Below are 26,704 nucleotides of genomic sequence, written 5' to 3' on the forward strand. Positions count from 1 at the left end.
CATAGTCTGAGTGAAACAATAATGAAAGTAGTAGTATCACAGTTAATGTTGATAATACCTTTACTGATAACTCATGCCTCAATTTGAATCTTCATGTGCCGGAGTTTGCAATAAACCACACAAAAGGATGTTTAACATTAGATAATCTTTCTGGTTCTAAAAAATAGCACACCATTTCCATTCCAGCTTGAGAGGGATCTTTCACCATAAGTAAAAAAATGGAAAAAGGAATATGAGAACCAAACTTGGGTACCTGGAATTTGAGGCATTTTTACTGTTTTTACTGAAGGTTGAAACCGAGTGGAAAGCCACATAATATCACTGACTGCAGTCATCAAAACAAACAACAACAAACAAGCAAGAGGAACAGGATCAGTGTGTCGTTCTAACAACCAATATTACATCATCATATTTGATGACCCGCAGTTTCCATCAGAGTCAGTTAGCCTCATGCACTGACAACAGTTTTTGAAGAAATGCTTGTTTAAAAGTCAAGGAAAAAGTGATGTCTTATACTCAAGACGCAAAAATAATAAGAAATACACCAACCTGTCTGATTTCTGCTATGTTCTAGTCTAATTTATATCTTCAAAATCATAGTTTTTGAAATATTACAAATTCTATGATCAGCTAAAGCAACATCTTTCCATTTGACAAAGTAATAAACACTCAGAGCTGCAAATAACTTAAAAAAAGTCCATTTCACCAGAAGTAGATTACACCAGGTGACTGCCATAGGCCCCTGTCAGACAGAGCGTGTTTTGCAGGTTGCAAACATGAGGCGCACCGCATTGCACACCACAACTTAACGACGCCCTGATCAGACAGAGTCTGCACTCTCATTGAAAAAAATTACAAACAGCCGCCCCAGGCAGCTAAAAATCACTCTGTCTGATCAGTGTCATAGAGTAGGAGATGCTAAATGTAGTTCTTCATTATAAAAGTCACTGGGACTCAAGTTGGAGCTCATGAGGCCCCTAAAGTTTTTTGCTTTGGGAGGAAAAGGATGTCATTATGGGTTTATGTACAGGATATCAACCAATCAATATAAATCACTCATTCAATTCATGGCACCATTTAACTGGGGCCATCACTCCCTTTGCAGAAAACTAATGTTACATTTCTATCCATACATTTTCTTACATCTGCTGTACCTCTTTTAGCAGCCTTCTGTCCAGCTCCTGGGAAAAAGCCCCCGGTGCCTCCACCATAACCACCTAAATGAAACAAAGGTGCAAAGGTGAGTGAGGTTTAAAATGTATTTAGTTATAGAGAGAATGTTCTAACCTACTGTCAACTAATTCCTTATTTCCACTACATGGTCCTTTTCTCTATTTCGTTTTCCACTGCCGACAGGGCTCCAGACTGCAACCACCATTTTTTTTGCTAAAGACTGTACATTGACGAGGAAAATGCTGCGTCGTAAAAGCCGATAAGGAGTTAGCCTTACCCCTAACGTTAGCCCTCCTCTCTTTCCATCACTTTGTTTACGGTGTCTCAACCCCTTCCGGTGGGTGTCGTCACAAAATTGACTGCATTTTTACTCAGTTTTGTCTTGGTCTCAGACAAAAAGTACGGGATTTTTATTTCCACACAACAACTGCGCGATATCACTTAATTGCCTGTGCATTTACTGATTTAGTTTTATTTTATTTTATTTTTACATCAATCCTCTCCGACCAATCAGTGGTCTGCAGTGTTTTAATTCCACCATCACTTGGAACCTCGACCGAAGTGGTACCAAAAAATGTACTAAGTACTATCCACAACTTTTGCTAATGAATTAAAAGTATTGCAGTGCCAAACTATGCAGTGCCAAACTATGCAGTGGAAATGCAGCATTAATGTTACACTTATGCTCAAACACACACCGCCAATTCCAGTTTTAATTTCAGGCTACAGGTACTCACCTCCTCCATACCCTCCAGCTCCTAGGCCACCACCTCCAAGACCACTGACTCCTAGATTGCCATAACCTGGATGGGAAAGAAAATGATAGACAGGCAGTAGAGGGAAAGTAGAGTGAGAATGACTGTACTACAAACTGTAGATGAGGGCAAGGGGAGTCAAAGAAAATAAGCACAGTTTTCTTCACGATGGTTATAATGAGTTACTATTGATTTATTCAGCAGTAATAACCCTTCAATAAAAATAACCCACTACTCCATCTTTCAGCAAAACATTTTCCAGGACCTTCAAGTAATACATACTGTACATTTAAAAAAACAAATTACATGAAATATGACACAATATCATGTGTGCTTAATTAAAATTAAAACATTTATGTTTCAAGAGCCAAGGACTGCACATTGGGCACTGTGGAAAGAGTTGAACCCCAACGACTAAGAAACATGATAGACAAAACATCAAAAATGGTTGACCATCTGGTTATGCTGTATTCTAAACACTGGAGGGAGCAGTATGTTCTTTCCGAGACCAAAAGCCCCAAACTAATCTATGGGCCGCTAAAGATTTTGGCCTGACTTGACACATGAATAAAGTCATATCCCAGCTTGGGTTTCTGCTTGCAGACAGGAACAAAAAATCTGAAAAGAAGACATGGAAAAAGTGTGGAAAAAGGAAAAGGACATAAAACAAAATGCTCATCACCTGCTCATGGATTGAAAGAGATTGAAAGACCCTTAAAAGTGGGAGCCCAAATGAGAAAGTGGAACCTACTGTACAGCCAATAACATTATACATATAGAATGTTAAACTAAGTAGTGTTTTCTACTTCTATCTCAGCCATACATTTTGAAACATGCATATTTACAAGTGTAATTAGAAGTCTTCAAATAGGAAAATACTTGTAATTCAAGGCTTGCAATGTTTGGGTCTAGTGGCTGGAACTGGAAAAGCAAATAAGAAGTGAAAACAAAATTAACAAAATTAAAAAAGGTAATTTAATACATCAGGAAAACTCTACCTAACATTGTTGACCTTTGGTATGTCAGACGTCCCAAAAACATAAAGAATACTAAAAGCCATGTGTAATATTTTTCAGTGTATATACAGTATATGGAAAAGTGGGTGAAGGCTGAATATTATTTAAATCTATATTCATTAAGTTGAACTGAACTTCTCCAGATAACTGTCAAAGTGATATATTCCTATTTGCTAGGCCTAACATATGGTAGGCTACTCCATGTTTTTAGAACAGCTGCACATGATTCCGGCATATGATACGGCAAATGAGTTGTATTAAAAGAAGCTGTGTGCTGAACAAGTTCCCCAATCAGAGATAAACGTGTTGGGGTAATGACGTTTTTTTAAACAAGAAGAAATGTGAATGCTGCCAGCAAGCTAGTCCACCAAGGAACTTGTTTTCATCAATACTTATAAACCAAAAATCTGGGGTGAGAGCAACTAAGCATGGGAAACAAGCTGAACAAGAGGGTGGGGGTGAACAGATCCGACTGGAGGGTGAGAGAGTCTAGAAATCTGCAGGGTGCAGGTAATGATATTGATGAAGAGGAGGAGGAATGTGCTGGGAGAGACAGAGAGAAAGTTGGAAGTGTGGAGTTTCATGACCTAGTCAAAATAAATGTGGGCACTGGCTTTGCCAAGGGCTTGACAAGCAGACTGAGCATGCAATGCAAGCCCAGACGCTAAGCTAAGCGTCTCTGCAATAATCCATCTCCTTCAAAGCTTTCAGCTTGATTATCTTCGATTGCTCAACCATCCCCAGACACACCTCGAAGTAATAACAACAGTAATCATTTCTTATATAAATCAGACTGATCTTTCCCTTTTTCCACTGTCTCTTGTGTTGACACAAGGAATCTGTCTCATTTGTCTCATTTTTATCAGTGAGCTCCACATACCATAAAAATGTTAAAGGAAATGAACAAAAAACAAGATAGTTAAAAGATACATGAAACACTGCTGATACATAAAACCCTTAAAATAACTGTCTGGCTTTAAATGTTTTTTTTAAAACTGTACTGTCTGGTCTAGCCTCCAGATTACAGAATGTCTCATTGGCCAGTCTGAGGTGTGTTTGTCACTGTTAGTGTTGGAAAACCAGAAACCAGAAAGTTGCTAAGTTCGGTGGCAAGTGTATTTAAAAAAAAATCACAGACTGATGGCAGCATTATGGTAGGGCCTTATAGTTTCTGTGATAACAGAATCATGGACGGAATCACGAAATTGAGAATTTAAAAAAGCTTAACACAGATTTCATAGGGCTCTACATTAAGTTAGTGCTAAAAGCTAGCTGGAGATTTGAAAATATGACCACGTCTAAGTTTCCAACCGAGCCGCTCCACTGTAACTGTAGTTTAAAAAACATATTCAAAATACATTAAAAAATAATTCCCAGAGACTTAGGCCCGGTGGGCCACCAGGCTTGCAATACACTGGGGGAAACCCTGGCACAGTCTGCGCAACAGAGATTATGCGTGCCAATGAAGGAGAAACATGAAGAGAGAGTGAAGACAGGCAGGACTGTGGAGCCTTTTTTTTATTTATTCATCCATCATCTGGCTCACTTGTGCTCACATGTGCATAACCCAACCTGGCTTTGGCAGTTGTGCTCAGGGTCGACCAGCACCTGCCACGTTGAGCTCAACTCTTTGAATTGAGATCAAGACAAGACAAGACACAGACACGCAGAAGTCAGCCTGATAGGGTGTGTGTTTGTGTGTGTGACCATGAGTGTAGGCCTTGGGCAGACACAAGGTTTAGACATGAAGGAAAGGAAAAGAAACTTTACGGTATGTACTTCTGACATGAATAGACACTGGGAAAATAAAACAAGTAAAAAATACTACCCTGGAGGTTGTGTATTTTCAGGGTCAAAGTGAGAGGACACAATAACCAAATCTGGACCATTTTCTGTTTGGCATCCATCCACTTATTGTATATTTGGGAGGGTAGGGTTTTTGTACAAAAGTTCTCAGTTTAGCTATATTTACGCCATCCTGTCAGCTCAAACAAGCATGCTTTTGTTGGACTACTATTGTTACAGCACGTCAGCTCACAAAAATAGACCTGTCTTAGCTCACACATTATTGGAAGTCTACACCAATGTTGTTTGTTGTCATGAACCACACACATGGAAAGTCTGCACCATGACCCTGATATCAAATCATCGCTATTTTTGGTGCTGCTCCCAGTATTTAGTTGATTGCTGACAAGCTGAAGGATTTCAGTTCACTAATGTAGTGGCTTATTAGAGACCACTTGAAATCCCAAATGCCTTCAGACCTTGGACAAAGAAACCCTACAAAAGGTCAATACTCAGTGTACAAGATGGAAGGGACAGAAACCCAATACTACACAGGAGAGAGGACTAGTGGCCAAGGAAATTGGAAGGTAACTGATGCAGTACTGCAATGCATCATAGTTTCCTCCATTTAGATTTCTGAATAAAGTGTGGCAGACACATGGTTTAGTAGCCAGTTTCCATTCAGAAAAGACCACTGCACCTGCAGGTTGTTGAGGTGAAATCTGGGATGTTGTGGCAGTGAATAACTGAGCATCGCCCAACAGTGGTGATTAATTTGTGGTGGCTGGTTTAAGAATGATCTCAGTGAGGGTACACAAGTAAATGCAAGTCTAGACCTTCTCTGACAACGAAGGAGTCTGGTTTTCAGAGGAATGAAAATGTGATGAGGGACAGGCTGCCATAGTTATTGCCTCCTGCTGTACCATGTCATGTGCATTGGTATTTAAACTGAAGCCTGGCACTGGAATAAAACGGGCCAGACAGCATGGCTAGTTCTTTCAGTCACCAGTCATGTTCTCAAACTCAGGTCCAGCACAAGTGATGGATGCGGGCCAGTGTGAACAGAAATATCTGGTTTCAATCTCAAAACTGAAATGTCTAGCTCATGCTCCATTGGGGTTAGGTAAGGTAATCCTCTGTTTCAGAATTAAAGGAATACAAGAGACAATAAAAACATTGTCTTCGGCTCTCAGTATCTGTCTCTTACTCCTGTTTCTCCATCCTTTTCTCTTTTCTCTCGCTCTTTCTCCTTAAAAAGTTGTCTAAGGGGTTGCGCCGACAAGATGTGAGGTGTTAATAGTAGCAACCAGAGGAAGCCAAACGTAAGGAGGGAAAGATGGATTTGCTTGCTCCTTTCCATCTCCTCCCCCTCTCCCCTTCTTTTTATTTTGTGAACCAGCTGGGCCTGGCGGAGGGTTTAATTTAAGAGAGCAAAGAATTCCATGGCAGAGATCCACTGTAACTGACGGCAGACCCGTGGAAAGCAGACTTCGTAGCTGGAGCTCTGGAATGTCACCACATTCTTTGTTTTAGCTTATATTTAATCAGGTGAACGGTCTAAGAACAAATGTTTGTTTACTGAGAAGCCAGGGGACATGATTAAACACATATGTCTCTTTAATACTTTATCTGAGTCAGAAACCTGTGTCAATGTGAAAAATGATTAGTGTACAAACCACAAACACACAAAGAGTAAAGGATAGTTGCAAGAAGCACAGAGCTGTGCTATGGCAGTGCAAACGCTGCAATTTTACGTAATGTGATGGAAAATCTTCATGATAACTTCATCTTCAAAGCCTCTCTGGAGGTCCCCAGAGAATCAGCATTTTACTGTGATTGACAGAAAGATTCTGTTCTTCGGCTGTGGTCCCTTTTAATGCAAAGCCCACCATTATGTCCTTCACTGTCATGACACCAGATTTTTATCAGTATCAAATTATCACACTGTTCCACTTCCAAGTTGGTGGATAGATTGCATTCTTACGAGGTGACGCGGGACAAGCTGGATGAAAGCAGAATGATGTGAGGTGCTGTAGTGATTCCAGATTGCGTGAGACAAGTGGACACATTCAAGCTCCCCTTGCTTCCTCTCCGCCCTCCCTCTCCTGTGACCTCCCCTGCTCCTTGTCACTTCCAGGTTCTCTGTGCTGTCAGTCACGGGCACAGAACTGTGAGAAGCTGGATTAGTCGCATGTTGGACTAATTAAGCATTCACACAGTCACACCACTACACACAAACTCTCTCCCTCTCTGGCTGGTGTGAGCCAGCCGACTTTGGCGGCAAGCCTTTTATTGTTTTCGCTTTCCTTTTCCATGGAGTCATTGACACTATCAATGAGAGGTCCCAAAGCCTCAGCCTCCCTTTCTGCCAGATGTCCCCAAGCGCACAACTGTCAGAGCTCCTACAGAAACAAAGGGAAAGGGTCTAAGGTTGCTTCATTTTTTACCATCTTTGCTTTTGGGGCAGCGTCCAGGTCAAAATCAGTGTAGCCATTATTGGTATGGGTGGTCATTTTCTTTATTATTATAGGGGACAATTGCATCATACTAAAGATAAGAATGTGCTCTGTTTCATTATGTTGTAAGCACTTACAATGATGAAGCAACTTTGGAGGGTTTCATCAAACCACGCACTTTGGCATCAGAACACACACATCATCTCTGAGGCGTCTTACAAATGGCTCCAAATTAACGTTAACTGTAAAAGTCACCATTACACATTATGTGGATTACAAGCACTGCCACTGTGCCAAACTAGGCTGCTGCCCAGTGACTTCACCAGCCTGAGTCCTTGTTGTGAGTCTCTTACCTCCACAAACACATGCTTTATTTCAAACACATCTGTGCAAAGACCATTACGGCTGTCCCTTAATTCAAACTGTGTTCATTTGTACACCATGTCTTACACCATATCTTTATGATGTTACTGTTTATGCTACAAGTCATACAGAGCAGAACAAGCTATGCTATAAGCTTTCAAGTCGACCAAACACTTTCAAGTTTCTGTGAGAAACTGCTGTTCTACTTTTTAACTACTTCTAAAGGAATGCCACAGTTGCTCTGCCAACACTGAGCCCCTGAGTATGTCTGAAGAGTATCCCTAGCCTAGTGCTCATATCATTGTCCATTTTAGCTTGGCAGACACACTCACAGCATGTACTGTGTATAGAGTAGTACACAGAGTACATGTGCACTTTCAATTTGGAACAACATTACTACTTTCTATTAAGCATATTCCATGTCTAGAGAAGTTCAATTGTGCAAATAATTCAAAGGGCGAGAAAACCAGTCAACAAACACAACAATGGCCAAGTGTGTTTCCTCTTCCAGATGGTCCACATATGCATCTAACTGCTATTCTACTGAATACTTTTCTGACAACTCAGGGTTGAGACTAATGTTCGACAGGTCGCCTGGACTCAAAACATGCACATTGAAACACTGACGTTAGATTCATTTAGTCAGCCTCAAAAGCATTTCCAAGTTCCTCTGTCATTATAAAGGCTATGATCATTGTGCAGCCATCTGAGGCATTTCACTATGACAAACGTATGGGATGCTCTACAAAGGAAAACAAATGACAGATAAATTGTCATTGACAGTGGAAATGCTGTTGACCATATTGTAGATTACATTTATGTAGAGGTATTGCAACATGGACTAACACATCAGAATACCTACTGTATAAGGCCAAAGTAATTTAAAAAATATTTATCTTCACAAGTCATTTTGTCCATAAATGGGTCTAGATAAGTATTGAGAAATCTAAACATTGTACTAAGGTGAGATAATGTCAGTAACTCACATCATTTCAAAATACTATACTTTTAAAAATGACTAAAACTGCACTGAGAACACAAGATTTAAGAATACATTTACTAAGGACCTTTTGCATTGAAATCATACTGCATTTCAAAAATTTTGTTCATGCAACTTAAAGCAATCTTTACATTGTAATGGCCTGCATTACACATCAGCTCGTACATACTGTAAGCTCTGTGTGAATCGATCACCATAAGCCATGTTTGTAACATTGCCATGCCATGTATGTAAATCACATTCACCCCCTTGTGATGCACATTTTGATCAGCTACATCTATGCTCTCCCAAAGCTGAAGACATAAAATCGACTTGCATAACAAAACATCTACTGTAAATGAAAATCTCCCTCCTACTAACTCAGAAAACATCACTGAGTACGCTTACATGCACACCAATATTCCACTATTATTCCGAATATGACAATATTCTGAATTTGATACAGGTCATGGACAGCATATTCCGGTTGGATATTCTGAATAAGGCCTTTTTCCGAATATAGCATTTTCCGATTAAGACATGTGGGATATTCCAGTATTATTCTGGTTTTAGAGGCATTCTTTGGACATTCATACAGCGCATTCGGAATATGCGTCTCAATCTGGGTTTTTTTAACCATAGACTGTTATGGTTTTTACCGCAGTTTACGGCCTCTTGCCTGTTTACGGCTTATAGTCAGCTCTGTGTGTTGCTATGGTTACTGCACACAACCCAATCAGCAAGGCTGCAGACGTTTATATACTGTCTATGGCTGCAGACCCGATAAGTAGGAGAAACCACACAGCTACTTTTAAACATTATCAAAGACTTTTATATCAACAGGTTTTTTAATATGCGCACACGTCACTACGTCGACCTTTTGAAGAAGTTGGTTGAAGGAATGAGGGACGCTGTGTTTGCACGGTCCAACAAGTCCGCCACCGCTGGTAAACTTAGAAAAAAATCGTATTTTGCACGGCTACATGTAAACGGGAATATTAGTGGAATATTCACTTACATTAGCCATGTAAACAGCTTAGTCGGCATATCGTCTTTTTCAGAATAAGGGCAAAAAACAGAATAGTGCATGTAAACGTAGTCAATGTAATTGACCTCAGATTTAACTGATTTCAGTCCACCTCTACCAAAAACTACAACAAGGTAATTTAACCAGAAATCAGTCTTCATGTATTCTTTCTCCATCACTACATAAACAACACTTAGGCTGTGCTGCCAGATGGACAACAATAGTGGTCCATGCTCCAGACCTACTGGCAAATGGAGCAAGGGAGAGGTCGTGAGAGCATGCCAAGGGATGGCTCATCAACTTACACAGTGAACATGGAAAGAAATTACATTTGTGGTAACACGCTCACTAGAGAACTACCATGCAAACACGACACAGAACAAGCTGATGAGAGGCTGGGGAGCTGTTATTGAGTCATAGTGAAATTATCGGTTCAGTGTGGTGAAAAATACAACAGTTAGAAACTGTAATGTGTGGCATGCGTGACTGATTAGACCCCAATAACAACTAATAAAGCGCTTATCTTGCTTTACTCCAATATCACTTTAATTCTTGAGATGAATTGGTGAGATTATTGAAAAGGCTAACAACATCTGGTGACATCATCCCAAAAAAATAGTTTGGAAAGGAACAGGCATTTCTAATGTGAACAAATAAGCTGTGAAGGCTGTATATTGGGTGGGCTGAGTTGAGTGTGGCGGTGGTGTGGCTCTGATATAAAAAAAAAGTCTCCTCTGCAGACAGTTCAGGTTTCAAGATTTTGAAAGCTTGACACTGAGACTCTGTGAAGAACAGATTGTGGCGAGGGGGAGGAAAATATAAAAAATACCTTCTTTCACATAGTTATTGTGTCTGAATAAGCAGCACTAACTTAGTGTGTGTATATGTGTGTGTATGTGTGTGTACACGCACACATGCTCACACATATATTAACATTCTTAAGAAGACCATACACATATTTACGTACACATACGGTCATACACATTCACATGTTTCCAGTCTTTGACAGCTCAGAGGACAAGTCTGAGATCCAGTAACAAAAAGCATATGTGCACTAGGAGACTAAACCTCCTCCAAGCTCATCTTCTTTTGGCTTAACACTTTCATCCTCACCCCAATCTATCAGTCTCCTATCTTTCAGCAAGCTCTCTAAGCATGTGCGTTGTGCAAATGAATGTGCATATAGAGTTGTGTATGTGTTTGTGTGTATGCGTTTGACATAAACAGTATACAGTATGTTCAGAGTTATTGTTTTTTCCGTCTCTTCTCTGTCCTACCCATATCTATTCTATCTTTCAATTTCTCTGCCTTTCCTTGCTCTTTCTGTTGAAGCAGAGAAGTACACCCAGTGCTTCTTCAAACAAGACCCTGATATGAACCATAGGGTTTGAAGTGTATTGATGGGCTCTGCTTTTTAAATTGCAGAAAGATATATTATAGACATATTAAAAATTATCAAAAGTTTGTACTTTAAAATAAGTGGGTTGGGTGGTGAAATAACAACTTTCTTGGTAACTGCACATGAGCAATACTGCCGCCACGAAGTCAAAGGATCCAAGATTTCAGAACTTAGAGAAATGTTTCAGCATTGACTAATGTAATTCATCATCTTAAATTATATGTGTACTGCAGTTTTTCTAAGCATGAGTTTATCTTGCACCTAATTGTTGGGACTATTTTTCCATTACTTGTTATATTTATTCAGTGGCAATAAAGAGTCAAAATAAAGGTGAGATAGGAATTGATGACTATATATCACAATGGCAGGTTGAATTCATATGCATCAGTTAGTCAGTGTTTGGCTTGTGTCGTCGAGAAATATATATCATATACTACCAGCGTAAAAATCGTTGGCCTTTTTTTTATTAACCTTTAATATATAAAGCAGGATTCTGTTACTAAAGAGACACAAATGCAAACAACAGCATACTCTTAGATGCACACTCACACATGACTATATACACTCAGCCTCCAGATACACCTATCTAAAACTAATACAGTCTAATTCAACAGCCTGGCAAAAAAATCCTACTTCCATGAAGGAGGCTGTGGTTTGTGGTGCTGTTAAGTTGTATTGCATTATAATGTTAGGTGCTCACATTATAAGGCTCACATTTTCAATTGCTGTGTCAGACCAACCGCAAAACAACGAAACTAGTACAAGAATGTCCATGACAAACATAGTTTGACAGCCTGGCCACTCGTAGGGGCTCTGCTCGAGCTAGCTGCTGATGCCAACTCGAGGGAAGCCCCAAACAACCCACTGCCAGACAGCATTCAATGACTTTCCTTTAGTCATTACTATTTTCTTTTACACACAACCGCCACAAACTTTGTGCCTCGAAACTTATAAATAGCATAACAACAATGAGAGATGTTTCTTAGTCATGTAGACTCCCAGTGATAATAGGGATGGACAAAATATTAGAAACACAATGGGGACTATAGTATTTCATCCATCTACTATGTAATATCTACATACAGATACAGATTCTGAATGTTCATATCATTTTTCATCGCTCTAAGATTGATTTAGTGTTGTGTGAACATTGTCAGTTTTTACACAGTGAGAGAAAGATTGGACAGACAGCATGTTGTCTTTCTATCATCTTTAATTTGTATTGCTCTCAGAGAGTCTACCGACAGGCTAAACTTAAAACAGACCATTAAAATGGTACAATAAAACCACACTAAGAGCAAAAACAGTAACCTCTATGTTTCTTGTAAACTGCCTTAACACTGTCTGAAAGTGACAAGAGGCTAACCTACAAAAGCCACGTTTTGGCAATAACACCATAAGGATTGAATCCACCGTAGGGAACGCAGGACAGGAGACGGTGTTCAACAGCTGTTCATAAAGAGAAAGTTCCTCCTTCCAGCTTTCAGTGTATTGCCAAAGCTGGACGCTGACAGGCTTCACAATTAGTGTAACATTTACAAGGTCTTGCATGAGCTACGCTGCAATTCACTGCAGTCACGCTACTCACATAGCCAGCTGCTGTTCTCCATTACTGGCCAGGCAAGGTGTGTATCAGTGGAATGTAATGTCACTGCTTGGCTTCCACATAAGAGTAAATGGCAGCTCTCTTGATATGTGTGAGTGTGCATCTAAAAGTATACTGTTGTTTGCATTTGTGTCTCTTTAGTAACAGAATCCTGCTTTATATATTAAAGGTTAATAAAAAAAAAGCCAACGATTTTTTACGCTGGTAGTATATGATTTCTCGACGACACAAGCCAAACACTGACTAACTGATGCATATGAATTCAACCTGCCATTGTGAGAGCTTACCTGCTGGTGAACTGTAGACGTACATTGGTATAGTAATGCAAACTTGTAAGGTATGTAAAAAGTTGTCATATCAAAATTTGGATAACTTCATAGCTGATGGAATGGCCAATATAAAAAGTCAATACTGATGGAAACCAATACACAGAGATTACTGAACACAATTACAATGATAATTACCATGAAGTGGAACAATTTAGTCCTCTTTTCATTTAAAAAATATGTAAAACTTTAGCTTACTCTGAGCTGTGTGTTAGAGGTTTTCTTTTTTTCCTCTGTGCAACATAGATTAGTATGGAAAGGATCACCCAGACCCAAATTGCACTAATTTTAAAAACTGCTTTTAACATTGTATGCCAATGCCTTAGAGGGAGAACTCAAATGCATACAAAAGCCAGGGCAATACCTCCGAAGTAATGTAAGGCTCTACTGATCCCAGCCAAAATAACCTTCATTTTCACAAAATGGCTCTCCTGCAACTCTTGTTAGAGGGCGGGGGTGTGGCAGTCCAGAGGGACCCCTCTGTAACCCGCTCCATGTGTTATCAGGACTATAAGATGACTGCTTGGTTCCTTATCTTTCTAAACACATAGAGTCAGTCTGAGATAGTATCAGCAATGCTTGCGGAAATTAAATGATGGCTAAACATTGCTAAAGCACCATTGCAGCGCAGCGTGTGTTACAGCAAAGGAAAATATTTACTGTATGGTATCGGAGAGAACGGCCGTGGTAAATTTCGACACAGAGGTTTCCAGATATTGTAAGGGTATAACATTACAATAACAGTAATCAGTGCTCTGGCTCCATTGTTTGGCAGGGGTTGATGGTCGTTTGCACTCTGCCAATCATCACTCCCTAATACAGCAGAGGTTTAAGAGTCATGGAATCTCTGTATGGTCCCAGCCAGTCAAGACGTCCCAAACAGCTGCCAAGCCAGTGTAAACCAACCCCGACGAAAACACAGGGGTGATAAGAAAAACTTGGTGACAACCAATCAAAAGATTGTTTCTCTTTAGCATCTGTGCAGGTCTCCCTATTGGTGTGTGAACATAATGTAGTCTATACATGAACCTACTTTATCCACCCCATAACAATACATTCCATTTCCTTCCTTTCAAGGCACTTTAACAGTATATGTAGTGCAGAGGAATTTTCCATGTTGTCTATGTCGCCTCTATTACATTACAGCTTTACAGCTATTACAGTATTGTACTGCACTGTACTGGAAAAACACGGGGCTGTGACTACATCTTGAAAGTATTTCATAAAACTTAATTGTAAAATGTAATTTTGACAAAAAAAAGGACAAATAAATAAAACATAAAACCTACCCTTCCACACAATACCATGCATAAATGTTCCAACTTACCTGGTTTAGGGGGCTTTCCACCTTGTCCTGTTGGGTGAAAACAAGTAAAACGTATTTTAGGCTATGCTTTTGCCCTGTAGTATCAACATGTTCCATGTTATCATACAAAAATTTCCATTTTGTCTTTATATGATTTTATAGACTTAAGATTCAAATATCATTTCAAAAGACCTACAGGTTACGAGCAGTGTTTTACACAGTTTTCAACTTTTCAAAGATTGCAAAATAGAGAGCTACAATTCTTTTGTCTCTCTATTCAACAGGCTTGTTTTGAATTAATGATATTGAGAGGTTAGAAAAAAGGCCTGCATATGTGTAATGACAGCCAAACCCCTAAAGGCAGCTGTTTACTGATTGACAAAAAGGTGTCTGTTAATTATTTATTTTTTTTATCTTTATACTGTACCTGCTCCCAGTCCTCCATTGCCCAAGCCACCATGCCCAACACCTCCTGGCACCAGACCACCTGGCCCCACACCACGCACTCCACCTCCATAACCTCCTACTGTCAGGGTTAAACACAGACAGGTGTGATTGTGAACAATATTGTCGTTGTCATTATTGTTGACAACATTCATCAACTTTTTCAACTCACATGATAGAATTATCACAGTTCTCTTCACATCAGTACTTCCTGCAGTCATGGCTTGAATACTTAGCTATACTTACTATACTTATTCAGCAAATGGGAGCTGAAGTCATGACAGGACACTGTCTATGGTTGGTGAACTGTTGCTTAAGTGGACTGTGCATGCAGAGCTGAGTGTATCTGCTATGGATGTGTGAAATGACAAATCCGAGGTGCATTAAGTACAGTACAAAGCAGGGAATGCCCATTTGGACAAGACATTCAGGACCCTGGGAAAGCAACACTGCTTTAACAAATGAGAGATTACTATGTGAAAAATAATTATTTTATCACATGATTAAAGTTACATAATTATTATAAATACTCATAAAATCCACCAGGTATCAGGTGATAATGACGCTAAACATTTTTTTTAAGAAATGTATTCAAGACTGATTTTCTAAATATTTTACAATATAATTTCTTACATAGAAACAGTTTAAGTTTCCTATATCCAAATCACTGAAACAGTAGTGCACCAGTTCACTATAAACCAGATGATATTCTTATTAAAATATTTTATACAGTGGATGTGGTGGGGGGGGGGAATCATAAATCTAATCTTCTACTCACCTGCAGCTTTAGCTGGTTTATAGCCTGCAGGGACTCCTCCAGCAGACCCTTGTAAAACAAAAATCATACAGAGTATAGAGTTATGCTGTGTCTACATGTAGTGATGTAATGGACAGTTTTTTGGCCCAGCAAGTTATAATTTTGTCTTACTTTCTCTCAGGACACCAGGAGAAAGTGTTCTGGCCTCTTGTGCCATTTTATGCATGTATGCATATATGTTTTTATATGGTGACTGAGCAAAGGTCCATACAGACGTGTGTGTGCTTCAAAACCTATGTCCTATTTAAATTTGGCCATACCGCAATGAAAGTAAGAAGATATTGTATGGTGTACACCATGCATGTACAGTATGTATACATATATTTGTATTTGTGCTTATTAATCATTTTCCACAGTAGTATAATTAAATTGTTATACATCTGCTAAAGACAAACAGACTTTGTTTTCTGTGGCTGTGTTGTGGAGTATGTTTGTTTAAACTGTCCAGACAGTCATTGGAGGTTCTGTTACCTGGAAAGAATCCAGTTCCTGGTCCAGTGCCTCCTGGTCCAATCCCAGCACCAGGTGGTACATACACACCTAGAACACACAACAGAGAAAGGTCAGTAACTATCACCAACACGCATGACACTAGCTAAGTGTGGTCAGACAGTTCTAAGCCATCAAAATCTTTTTTTATTATTCTTCTATTGCAATGTGTGTAACAGCATTTCTAAACAATGACCCCATTTATCAGATAAACATTCTCAAACACTTTCATCATCTGTGACACAGACATCAAAACTGGAATTTGTCCTTGGCATACACATCTGCCCCAAGTCATGGCAGTGATGGGGCGCACAATGAAATGTGAACACAGCAGCTCCAGCCAGAGCCAAAATGAAAGCAAAAACAAGAAATAAAAAAAACTTTATAGGCTTGATTAGGAGAAAATTCCAATTGTTTTCATTCTGATGAGGTATTGCAGTTGGAGACCTCTCAGAAAGTTGCTGCAGCACTGCAGACACCCTCAACCCCCACCTACATCCCCTAGCCTCATTTCTTGACTGATTTTTGGCTGCAACCCAGAGTAACTCCTGAGATGGTCGTTCTGGATCCCAGACATGGTGGCCTCATGTGTGCAAGAAACAGCAACAGAAATAAAAGAAAGGGAGGATGAAAATCCCTCCAGTTGTTCTGGGACGACTAACAGCTAAATCCAACGAGACCGGTGAGCTAAGGCCAAAAATACAAAAGTTATATTTTTAAGGGAAAAACCTGGTTTATATCACTAAAAACAAAACACAAAGGAGAGCATGGGGCTACAGGACCACAATGATTATGTTTAATGGCTTTTACATGTGTTGGGAGGCCAATTAATTTAAACCACATGTCAAAAGCGTTCATGTGTTTATTAGTGAATACTGTGTGAACACTGTGCTTCGAGTTCTGTATGTGCCCAATAACTATATATATATATATTGTACTGCTGAGGTTAAGAAACTGAGCAGTCAGTGCCAATCAATGAAATAAACCAGTGAGATAAATTATCCAGAAGCATACTCTAAGAATCAACTGTTGGATGGGTTTAGAAGATAGTATAGCACAAACAGGATATTAAAAAAACAATTGTGGGATCACTAGCTTGTCAAGAAAATGGGCTAGGGAGTATGCCTTTATTTTGGGTAGAAAGTTAAAGGTACTCTAAGCGATGTCACGCGTTTTTTAGGCTACAACATTTTTTGTCACATACAGCAAACATCTCTGCACTATCCGCGAGCTGCCGGTCCCCTAAACACACTGTAAAAAAATGCAGTCTCTGTTGACAGCCTAGGGTCCACACCCGCCAACAAAAAAAGAAGTGGTCCAACCTGGACCATGCAGACATACACAAACCGTGTTCCTGTGTTCAGCCAATAACGGACAAGAAGGATTTGGGGTGGGGGTAGTGCGCTGAAACACAGAAGGGAGGGGATGGGATGAGGAGGAGGGAGGAGCGAGCTAGTCTTCGTTTTGTTTGAAAATACTTTGAACGTCAACAAGAAGTAACGTCACAACAACATCGCTTAGAGCACCTTTAAGAAAATCTGAAATGACACTGCAGAATCTTAAAGTGTTGATATAACTGCAAGTTGTTTATGTTGAGGGAAGCAGGAACAACATTGTCATATTTACTTAGATATTCCAAAACCACACTCAAAATCTGATTAGAAAGGTAACAAAACATTTGTCTGTTTTTGTTTGAGAGAAAAATATAAATGGAAACAGTTATGGCACCAGCTGTGGCGTTGGACACAAAATTACTCAATTAATGAACAAATGGACAGATGAGAGGGAGGTTGACGTTTAACTTATCCTGACTCGTCCAGATCTAGGAGCTGGAAAATGGTAGAACCAATTTTGTTTTATTGGGGTTTGGCCTTGTAATACTGAGGACTGACTGAAGAGAAGTCGAAATCCTACAGGCTCAAATCAAAATTAGGAATACATAATAAAGTCCAAGGTTACGTATTTGATTATCAAAATTTTAGCATGTGTTTGTGTCTCTGTCAGTTTGCCCGTGCCATTGGCTCCATAGCAGAGATCTCATGACGGGGGTGGAGTGATTGTTGTAAATTCTGCTCCTTCATTTCACAATCAAAAGGAGGATTTCCTGTCTCGGCAATGCAAGCAAGGCAAGAGTGAGTGTGTGTCTGCTCCAGTTTTCCTCTTGCTTAGAATCCCATAATGCTACTGTACCCCTGTTACAGAGTGCATTAGGTTCACTGAGACCGTGCATCCAAAAAAGGCACATACTGACCTCTGCCAAGTGACCTGACCTACCTCAATAAATTTGAAGATTTCTTCATGATTGTCCTAATTATTGTCGTCATCATCATCATCATCATGCAGTTACGTTCGTTGTAAACTCAGCCAGGTCATGGGAATGTGCTGGAATTTGTGTGAAGGACAAGACTGACTTCTAGAGCACAAGGGATTAGCCGAGGCATAATTTATGTCAGTTGACTCCAGTCAAGACTTTGCCCTGAGTGTTTGTGATATGATTAATGTTGGTGAATAAAAAACCATGGGAAAGAAGATTTGAAAATATATTACCATGTAGTGACTTTCATTAGCGATCTTATCTATTAATCTATCTATTAAAAGATAAGAAAGTTAGAATGTCAACAGCCTTATGTGTACAAGACAAGCAACTAGAGGATGACAAGTTAGAAGACAATTCTTAAAACTATATTATTCAGCTTGGGGCAGGTTCATTACACTGGAACACAGCAATATATGTGACAGAATTGTATTACTTGTTAAGATTAACGATGTTAAAAAGGAAAGACAGAAGCATCGACATAAAACATCAGACTGTTGTGAATTTTCTTACATACATAAGTCAAATGAATATGAAAGGTACATGGTCCTGGAGTGAGATACTAACACTTGCAATGTTTCCATGTCAGTAACATTGTATATCTAGAACAAGTCTTGGGAGTATTGCATAAATTATTTCCCTGTCAAAATGTCCATATGGGTCCCACATGGGTTATAATTTTAATTTTTAAATTTGCGTCCTTGTTTGGCAACACAAATGCATTCTCATGTGGGCTATAAAGTGTATACAGTATATGGGCAACCCTCAGTCCCATTTGCGATATCTGCCTGATAGCATTTGGGATAAACATGGCTTATAGACAAAAAATGTAAAAAAATATTTTTTGTTCCCAGTTTTTTCCCCAATCTTTTCTGTTGTCTCACCACATACTGTATCCCAGCCAACCAGTAGGAGTAGCTACCGCAGGAACAAGGACGTGATAATTCACCCTCTTCACCTGAGCTGATAGCCATAGAGCCAGAAGACATACTTACTTTACTAAGTAAAAACAAAGATAGAAAGAAAAATCTACTTTTATACTTGTTCTTATAATTCTGAAGTGACCTTGAAGATGATTGTTGACATGCGTGACACAAGTAGGCATATCTAAACAGTCCTGTCTTGTGATATCATAGTGATTTTCAATGTTTTCTAAAATCCCTTAGCAAAACCCCGGTAGTATGTATAATTTTTTTTTTTTATATAATTTTTTGGGGCTTTTCCCTTTATTTTTGAAAGTGGATAGACATGAAAGGGGGAGAGAGATGAGGGATGACACACAGCAAAAAGCAGCAGGTCAGATTTGATACCCGCACCACTGCAGGTCTCAGCCAACATGAGGTGAACGCTCTTACTGGGTGAGCTAGAGGTTGCCCTGTATGTATCATTTTTGAAGTGTTTTGTGGGTGAATGCTTCTTTTATGAATGAAAATTCTGTCACCTCTTGAAACTTTCACTATTAAATCCCAAATCTATTAAGGAAGCAATTAAAATTTTCATTCAGTTTCCAGAGGATTCAAATGTGTATTTATACAGCACAAAAAGGACAAGGTTTGTCTCATAGGCTTAGATAAAAATCATTTTTATACACAACATATGTGTATGTTAGTGTTTTGGTCTCTCCAATTCCGTTGTTTTGAATTTTGATAAAATGTCGTAGTCCACCATACACAAGCTAAGAGGTGGAAAAGACAGTATCCAGCGCCTTCTAGGTTTAGTTTTGGATCATATCATGTTTTGAGTGTTGACGTAGAACTTTAGATGTTTATCAACTATTATGCTGGCAAACTATTTTGCCTGAGTATCAATACTGGCAATACAGCCCACAGAAAGAAATCTACGTAATTCATGAATTTATCTACTGATTGCAATCAATGTGAAGAATTTATTCTCTCTTAAAACAGTTGGTTTTATGGGGTGTATGGGTTACTGGGCTGACGAATAATAACATAATAGAGGAGAAGTTAGGTAATTGTGAGTTAGAACTTGTTTTGTTATTGAATAAAACCAAAGCCAATGACGTGTTTTTCCATAGTACCTCCCATGTTAATGACAGTTTTTACAATTGCTCTTTGTGACTTGAGAGTTTAGTTTCACTTTATATACACCAAGCTGGTGAGTAATGTGACATTTCCAAGACCCTGCGCTGTGGTTGTTTTATAATAATGGAATGCCAACGAATTGATGGAACAATTTTCCTGATACTTAGGCGTGCAAAACAAAGTCATGTGAGTACACACTCAACAGTCACACATGCAACCTCAAAAAAGTTAATTACGGCATTCCCTTTCCCTTACAAAAGACTTACATGACCATTGCCGTTCATGATCACAGTGCAGTGCTCCACATAGTTTGTGAAGTCTTGAGGAAAACTGCTCTGTAATGTGTTTACACCACTTTGACCACCTGACATTTACACAATTCTGCACCACCATTTCCATCACTTTCAATATAACCTTTTTATTAATAAAATGTTTTGGCAAACTAAAAACTGTTTGCTGTGTTCAGACAAATCCAAAATCACCAGAATAGGAGGTTTGGTTATCTCTTTACGGAAAGCTCTCATACAGCAACAGTGCAGTGAACTCCTGGCACCCTTACATCTCCCGTTATCAGACATGTGACAGCTGGCCCACTATCAGTCACCCCTTGCACTGTCTATTTTCCACAGCATGTTGGAGAGTGGAGGAGAGTGAGGAGCATCAAAGAAAGTAAAAATTAAAATGGAAAATTTCATTTGTTCTTGCACCCACTTTAACCTGACTCCATACTTTATACACTTGCTTAACCTTGTCTCAGTGACACTTCTCTGAAGTAGAACATCAGTTTGAGGGATGCACTAGCAAACAAACTCACAGCCTACAGATGGCAATATTTTAACGCCTAAGAAGACCTGATTCTAATCTTGTCATTGTTCAGTTGCTAGCGTTTGGGTGTCTTGGGTGAAGTCTTCCCACTGGAAGCTGACAGGAAATCATTACAGAATTAGGAAAGACATGCCTTTGAAACTTTTTTTAACAGCTGTTGAAGATAACAAACAACTCACATTATAACTCAATTTTCAGAAACTGATTTACTGTATGTGACTATTTTGTACAGTAGAACTGACACCGCAACAAGGTAAAATGTCAGAAGGACCATAAAGTGATACCTTCACCATTGTGAAGGATGTGAAATGTTGGACCAAAATACAATGAGCCATTTTTTTTCATTTTAAGGTCTTTCAACAATATATACATTAAATTAACTAATGCAACAACTGAAAATAACAGCAAGATGATCAAAGTTGTAGACACAAAATGAAATATTGGGTATGGGACATAAAGCAAGTTTTGGTTTCAAAACTGAAATTGAGCTTTGGAATGAAATATAGTGGCCTAACATCTGAATTGTGAGGAAAAACATAACTGAGTGAGAAATCATCAATCAGAATTTTGCACAAGATATTGGCATTTCCACTTTTATCCTGGCAAGTTCACATAAAAGCATAAAATCTATGATTTATGTGAAAGAGAAAACATTCATGATCATCCAGTCCGGTCTGCAGATGTTTAATAAATACTATGTGAGAACTGGACATGTTCTCCAGTAATCCAACAAAACATTTAAAGAAATACTGTTTGGTTTAGACCAACTTATTGATGCCAAAAGCCTAAATGTGCCATGTTTACCCCCACCCTTTCCAGAATTTCATCTTTTCTCATCAGTTCATCATCAGTTATGGCTTTTTATTAAAAATATATTTTTTATACAAATGTTGTGCTCATGTTGTCATGTTGAACTTGAACTTGGACATCAGTAAGCAGTGGCAGGTCAAGATGAAAACATTCCTAACAGGAGCCATTTCAGATTGCTGACCCAGTGAGACTGCTCCTTGCAGCCAACAGCCTGGTGAGGGCTGCTTGCAGAGTGGCTGGAGTGAATCATCTGAGTTATTGTGCTTCTTTGTTGAACACTTGGCAGTGGTTGATTGCAGACCAAACATCTGACTGGGAAATGCTGGGACTGACATTCATTCACAACCAAAGTAAGTAAGGACTAAACAAATTAGTAACTGATACTGTATGTGTTTCTTGCAATAGTGAGAACTCACTACTACTGTACCCTCACATTAACTGTGCACATGCCATATTTCTGCATGTAAAAGTGATGCCTTTGTGAGAAACCTGTAGAGGTTTGACTCACTAATTTGTGATCCAACATTCTTACAACTCAGCCATCCACATATGAAGGAATTGGATCGCATCAAACAGTCCATCGGGTTTACAAAGGTAAAACTATTGATAATAAAATATTATGAGTCTAGTGCAAAGGAGTTGTACCCTAGACATTTACAGTGCAGTCCGTTTGAAATACTTGTCTATTTAAACAACCCATCCATCCCAAACCTTTGTTCTGATACCTACAACACTCCTAACAGTAGTTATGGTAAAAATGGTGATATGAAAATGTTAGTTATCGCTTTCTCGCTAGGAGCTTTGATGCAGAAAGTGACTTCCCAGCCAGCCAACATGTAGACAGCTTTGATGCAAACCGTGGACGGAATTGTCCAATCTCCTAACACTTTGCCAGGATGTGTGCCAAAGTAAGAATGAATACATGGAATAAAAGTTCTTTCACAACAGCAAACCTTGGTCAGTCAGTGCTTGTTACCAAAAGGTTCCTTCCCAAACAAACTGTCTGAATGAAGTCACCTCACTACAAATTACACCAAACCACTCAACATCTAACTAATTAAAATGCATTTGTGGGTCCGGCATTAAAGAAGTTGAAGAAATTGAACAAAACCGTCATTGAAGGAAAAAACTCCATGTCTTGCTTGGACGGTACTTCAAATGATGTATTTCTTTAGAGTTTATGAGCACTGGGATGCCTACTGTTTGTGTCACATTAATCCAGTATGCTGAGGTTGGCACTCAACCTTGCCAGAAGAGGGATTAGAGCCAGAGGTGTCTACAACACACACTACCAATAAAGCCTGAAGCAGCACTTGCTTGGGGATTAAAGACAATCAGTTTGAGTATCAACCAGCAATGTTGGGGTAATGCTGCAATTCATCAGTAGTATTTTATGACAACTAAGGCATGCCATCCAATCGGCACTGTTTTCGTATAAGTTCACCTACAGTCAGGCAAGTGTCACCGATTAATGTGTTAAACTCCTCGGCCAATGCCAAATGAGGCAAACTGGCTTCAAGCAGAAAAGAAAACATCTCACAACCTCTTTAATTCTTTGGAGACTGTGAAAGAACAGAACAGCTATTTTTCACTTTTAATCTCCATCAGAATTCTGCCATTAACTGTGTCTTAAAAGCCAAGCTAATGACTTTGGCACAAGCCCACTAGTTGGTTGTTGAGGTTGTCTGGAGGAATACAACATCAAGGTAAGAAACAGAGCAACAGGATACTTGATACATTCTGGGCATTTACAAGGTAAAAGTAAATATTAAAACAGCATTGTCAGAATCATTGGAATTTGCAAATACCTTATCACCTGTTCACTTTTCCTTTTATTAAGGCAGTGAAAAATAAGCTTGATAAAATTCCTAAGTTGAGGAATCTATTCAAATAATTTTATTCAACCATTTAGGTCTTAGGTTTGATTCAGTTATCAAATGCAGCAATAACAAATAGAGGCCACTAAGCCCAAGCTGCGTCAACACAAATTCATTTTGATGAGAATACCATCCAACTTACTTGTGACATTATGTTTGTTTGTAGAATGTAAGGTAAGTCTGCCTCTTCCATCGTACGAGGGAGAACCAGCAAACATACTACAGTACAAGGTTATAGGGTAACATGACAGGTGGCATATTTATTAACATACTCCATCCCAGATGTTTCATGTAGGACCATAACTCATTTACACTTGCTGATGGAAAGCCTTGCACTACATCATCATTCAAGGGTTGAATTTCGCAAGCATGAGAGGTATTTTCTGTGCAGAGGCATTAAATGAGTGGATTGGGTGTTAATGAGGTTCATGTTACTCACAGATAATTGACCCTTGGACCATGCCGAGAGCATTTTTCTTTCCAAGTCAGACTGCACAGACACAGATTGAACTAGTTTGAGAGCCACAGAATGGTTTGATATGGATGGATTTAAAACTTAAAGATCAAAGTTGTGCAGCAACGCCAATATTGATATTTGTTGGCTCCTATACCTGCTCCATAATTTGCCTGAATGCACCTCAAAATCTCAACTGATAAATGGCTGGCACAAAGAAGAAAGGATACATGTGCTTTGAGGCAGAAAGAAGAGGGGCAAATACAGTTTTTGATCATAAAATCTATGACCTGACAAAAACAGACTTGGTAGACTTTTTCAACATGATCATATTAGAGGAGGCCAATAAAATAGCTACGACAAATGAGACTTTATATGGACAACGAATGTTTCTTTAAGGACTTTAACAATCTAAACAATGCATCTGAAAGGACTCTGGAAGATAAGAAACATAAACAGCTGTGACTTTTAAGCAAATAAATACAACAAAAAATGGACTTCACTCCAGCTTACACAGCCCCAGATGTTAGACATGTTTTCCATTGGGGGGCTGAATAAGAACCAAATCAAAGCAATGCAGAAAAAGGAGAAAAGCAAACTGAAAGGAAAGGCATGCTCCCAACCTCTCTCTCCATCTAAAAACAGATCAGCACTTGAAGCTAACCCCTCAAATCTGCATGTTGTTGCTTCATGGATTCTGGGCAGACTCTGACTTCAAGAGAAGACCAGGTCAAAGCTGTAAGAGTGACACATATACTATCTGTCCACCTGGGAGTTCATCAGGGGTGAATTTAAACCAAGTGGTTTTGCTAGGTGGAAAGAGGGACCAGCTGGAGAACCTTCTCTTCCTGACATCTTATAGGATAGGGTCTGCAGCCATGTAAACATACACTAGGTGTGTGTAGGATGCAATTTCACTGTCTGAAATACATTAAAAATACATATCCCCGATAAACTAGTATAGAGAACCCCACAAATGAATAGTTGCTTAGGTTTGAATTAGCATTATTTATATTGCCTTCTTCAACAGCGGTGTGATTGGGCACCACTATTCAGAGCATCAGTAAGTGTGCAGAAGATCAGCCAAACTAAACAATCTTTAATTTTCATGACTGTAGTGCGTGGCTTTATATTATTAATGTATTTAAATCACCAAACAAAAAATACATTGCAATGCAATTGCAGAACTTTTTTTTAGTTATGAGAATTATGAGATAAAGCCAAAATAACTATAAAAACAACAGAAGTTAGCACTAAACACAATACTTTTATTTCTTATAAATTTACACTAAATGACACTGCAACCAATAGATATATGGTTTATAAAATATTAAACATGTTTCAATTAAAATAAATGAAACTACTCATTAATACCTTATTGCTGATAAGCATCAGCAAAACTTGTAATTATTTATGATAGTTTTATGTCTCTGAGGGACAAAGAGGCATAGATAAAAACAGATTGAACCTGTTCTCAGTCTGTGATTAATACAGCAAAGATAATGGCTCAGTTCACCTATAGCACACACTTACCTCCTTGAAGAGAGGGCTGAATCAGTGCTAAGAGGAAGAGTCCACAGAAGAGCAACAGAATGTTTCTGTTAGCCATCTCGCTCCAAAATGCACACCCCTCTCTCGATCAGCTGGTTTTATTCTCTTCTATCTAATTACAACAAGCCCGAAGTCTTAAAGAGTGGGGAAAAAAGTGAAAAAGGGAAAAGATATGGGACTATACGTAATTAAGAGAGGGGCAAAGACTCTGGTTCAATGGATTACTTCGCTTTTTTTCCTCCTCTATGTCTGGTGTTGCTGTTTTTATTCTGGTCACTCCTGCCAACAGTACAGACACTGCTGCCAGCAGGGAAAGAGCGAGAGAGGGAAAGACACACACACACACACACACACACGCACACACACACACACACACACACACACACACACACACAGAGGGAGAGAGAGACCCCCTCTCATCCAGAAGGAATTGAACTGTCTGCCAAACATTTGCATGGATTGGATACTGAGCGTACTTAGCTACAAGAGTCAAGAGAGAGACTGAGGAAGAGCAAACCACATCCCCAGATCATTACCTCTTCTCTATAGCTCTAATTTTCAGCTGGTTGGTTTTCAACACAAGCAGTACGAGTCATTTTTGCTGTTTCTCTTAAGCAAGTAATCCAGAAAACGTTGACACAGAGAACATAGCAACCATCAGCATGTGTCTACAAAATCTCAGAACAAGGAATCACAAACTCGCTGGCTGTAGGAATAAGCTGAAAATAGCAGTGCACTGTGCCTGGCAGTCCACGTGTGGAAGCCCATCACAGTGGTTCTAGTAACAAAATGAGAAAACTGGGCATCACACATAGATGACAGAGAGCAAGAGCAAAATGCTAGTCTGTGTAGTCTCTCAGTGGACTCATCAGAATAATTGTCATTGACAG

The 26,704-nt window shown here is 39.2% G+C and overlaps 1 protein-coding gene across 15 annotated transcripts in view; it reads right to left on the bottom strand.

Annotated features, from left to right (window-relative positions):
* elna (elastin a) overlaps positions 1 to 26,115 on the bottom strand; it is a 58,577-nt gene extending 32,462 nt beyond the window's left edge. For 12 of the 15 annotated variants that reach the window (XM_039824676.1, XM_039824712.1, XM_039824696.1 and 9 more), the window contains exons 1-7: positions 25,797 to 26,113; positions 15,924 to 15,992; positions 15,414 to 15,461; positions 14,619 to 14,717; positions 14,213 to 14,239; positions 1,911 to 1,976; positions 1,155 to 1,217 (exon numbers count right to left, since the gene is read on the bottom strand). In XM_039824676.1, the coding sequence (XP_039680610.1) occupies positions 1,155 to 1,217; positions 1,911 to 1,976; positions 14,213 to 14,239; positions 14,619 to 14,717; positions 15,414 to 15,461; positions 15,924 to 15,992; positions 25,797 to 25,872 (448 nt within the window). In that variant the 5' untranslated portion in view covers positions 25,873 to 26,113. Of the gene's footprint in view, positions 1 to 1,154; positions 1,218 to 1,910; positions 1,977 to 14,212; positions 14,240 to 14,618; positions 14,718 to 15,413; positions 15,462 to 15,923; positions 15,993 to 25,796 lie in introns of all 15 variants that reach the window. The other 3 variants (XM_039824729.1, XM_039824721.1, XM_039824657.1) reach the window with 3 other exon arrangements.
* Positions 26,116 to 26,704: the final 589 nt, after the last annotated feature.

The sequence above is a fragment of the Perca fluviatilis genome, chromosome 2 (assembly GCF_010015445.1).
Source record: "Perca fluviatilis chromosome 2, GENO_Pfluv_1.0, whole genome shotgun sequence".
Taxonomy (NCBI): Eukaryota; Metazoa; Chordata; class Actinopteri; order Perciformes; family Percidae; genus Perca; species Perca fluviatilis.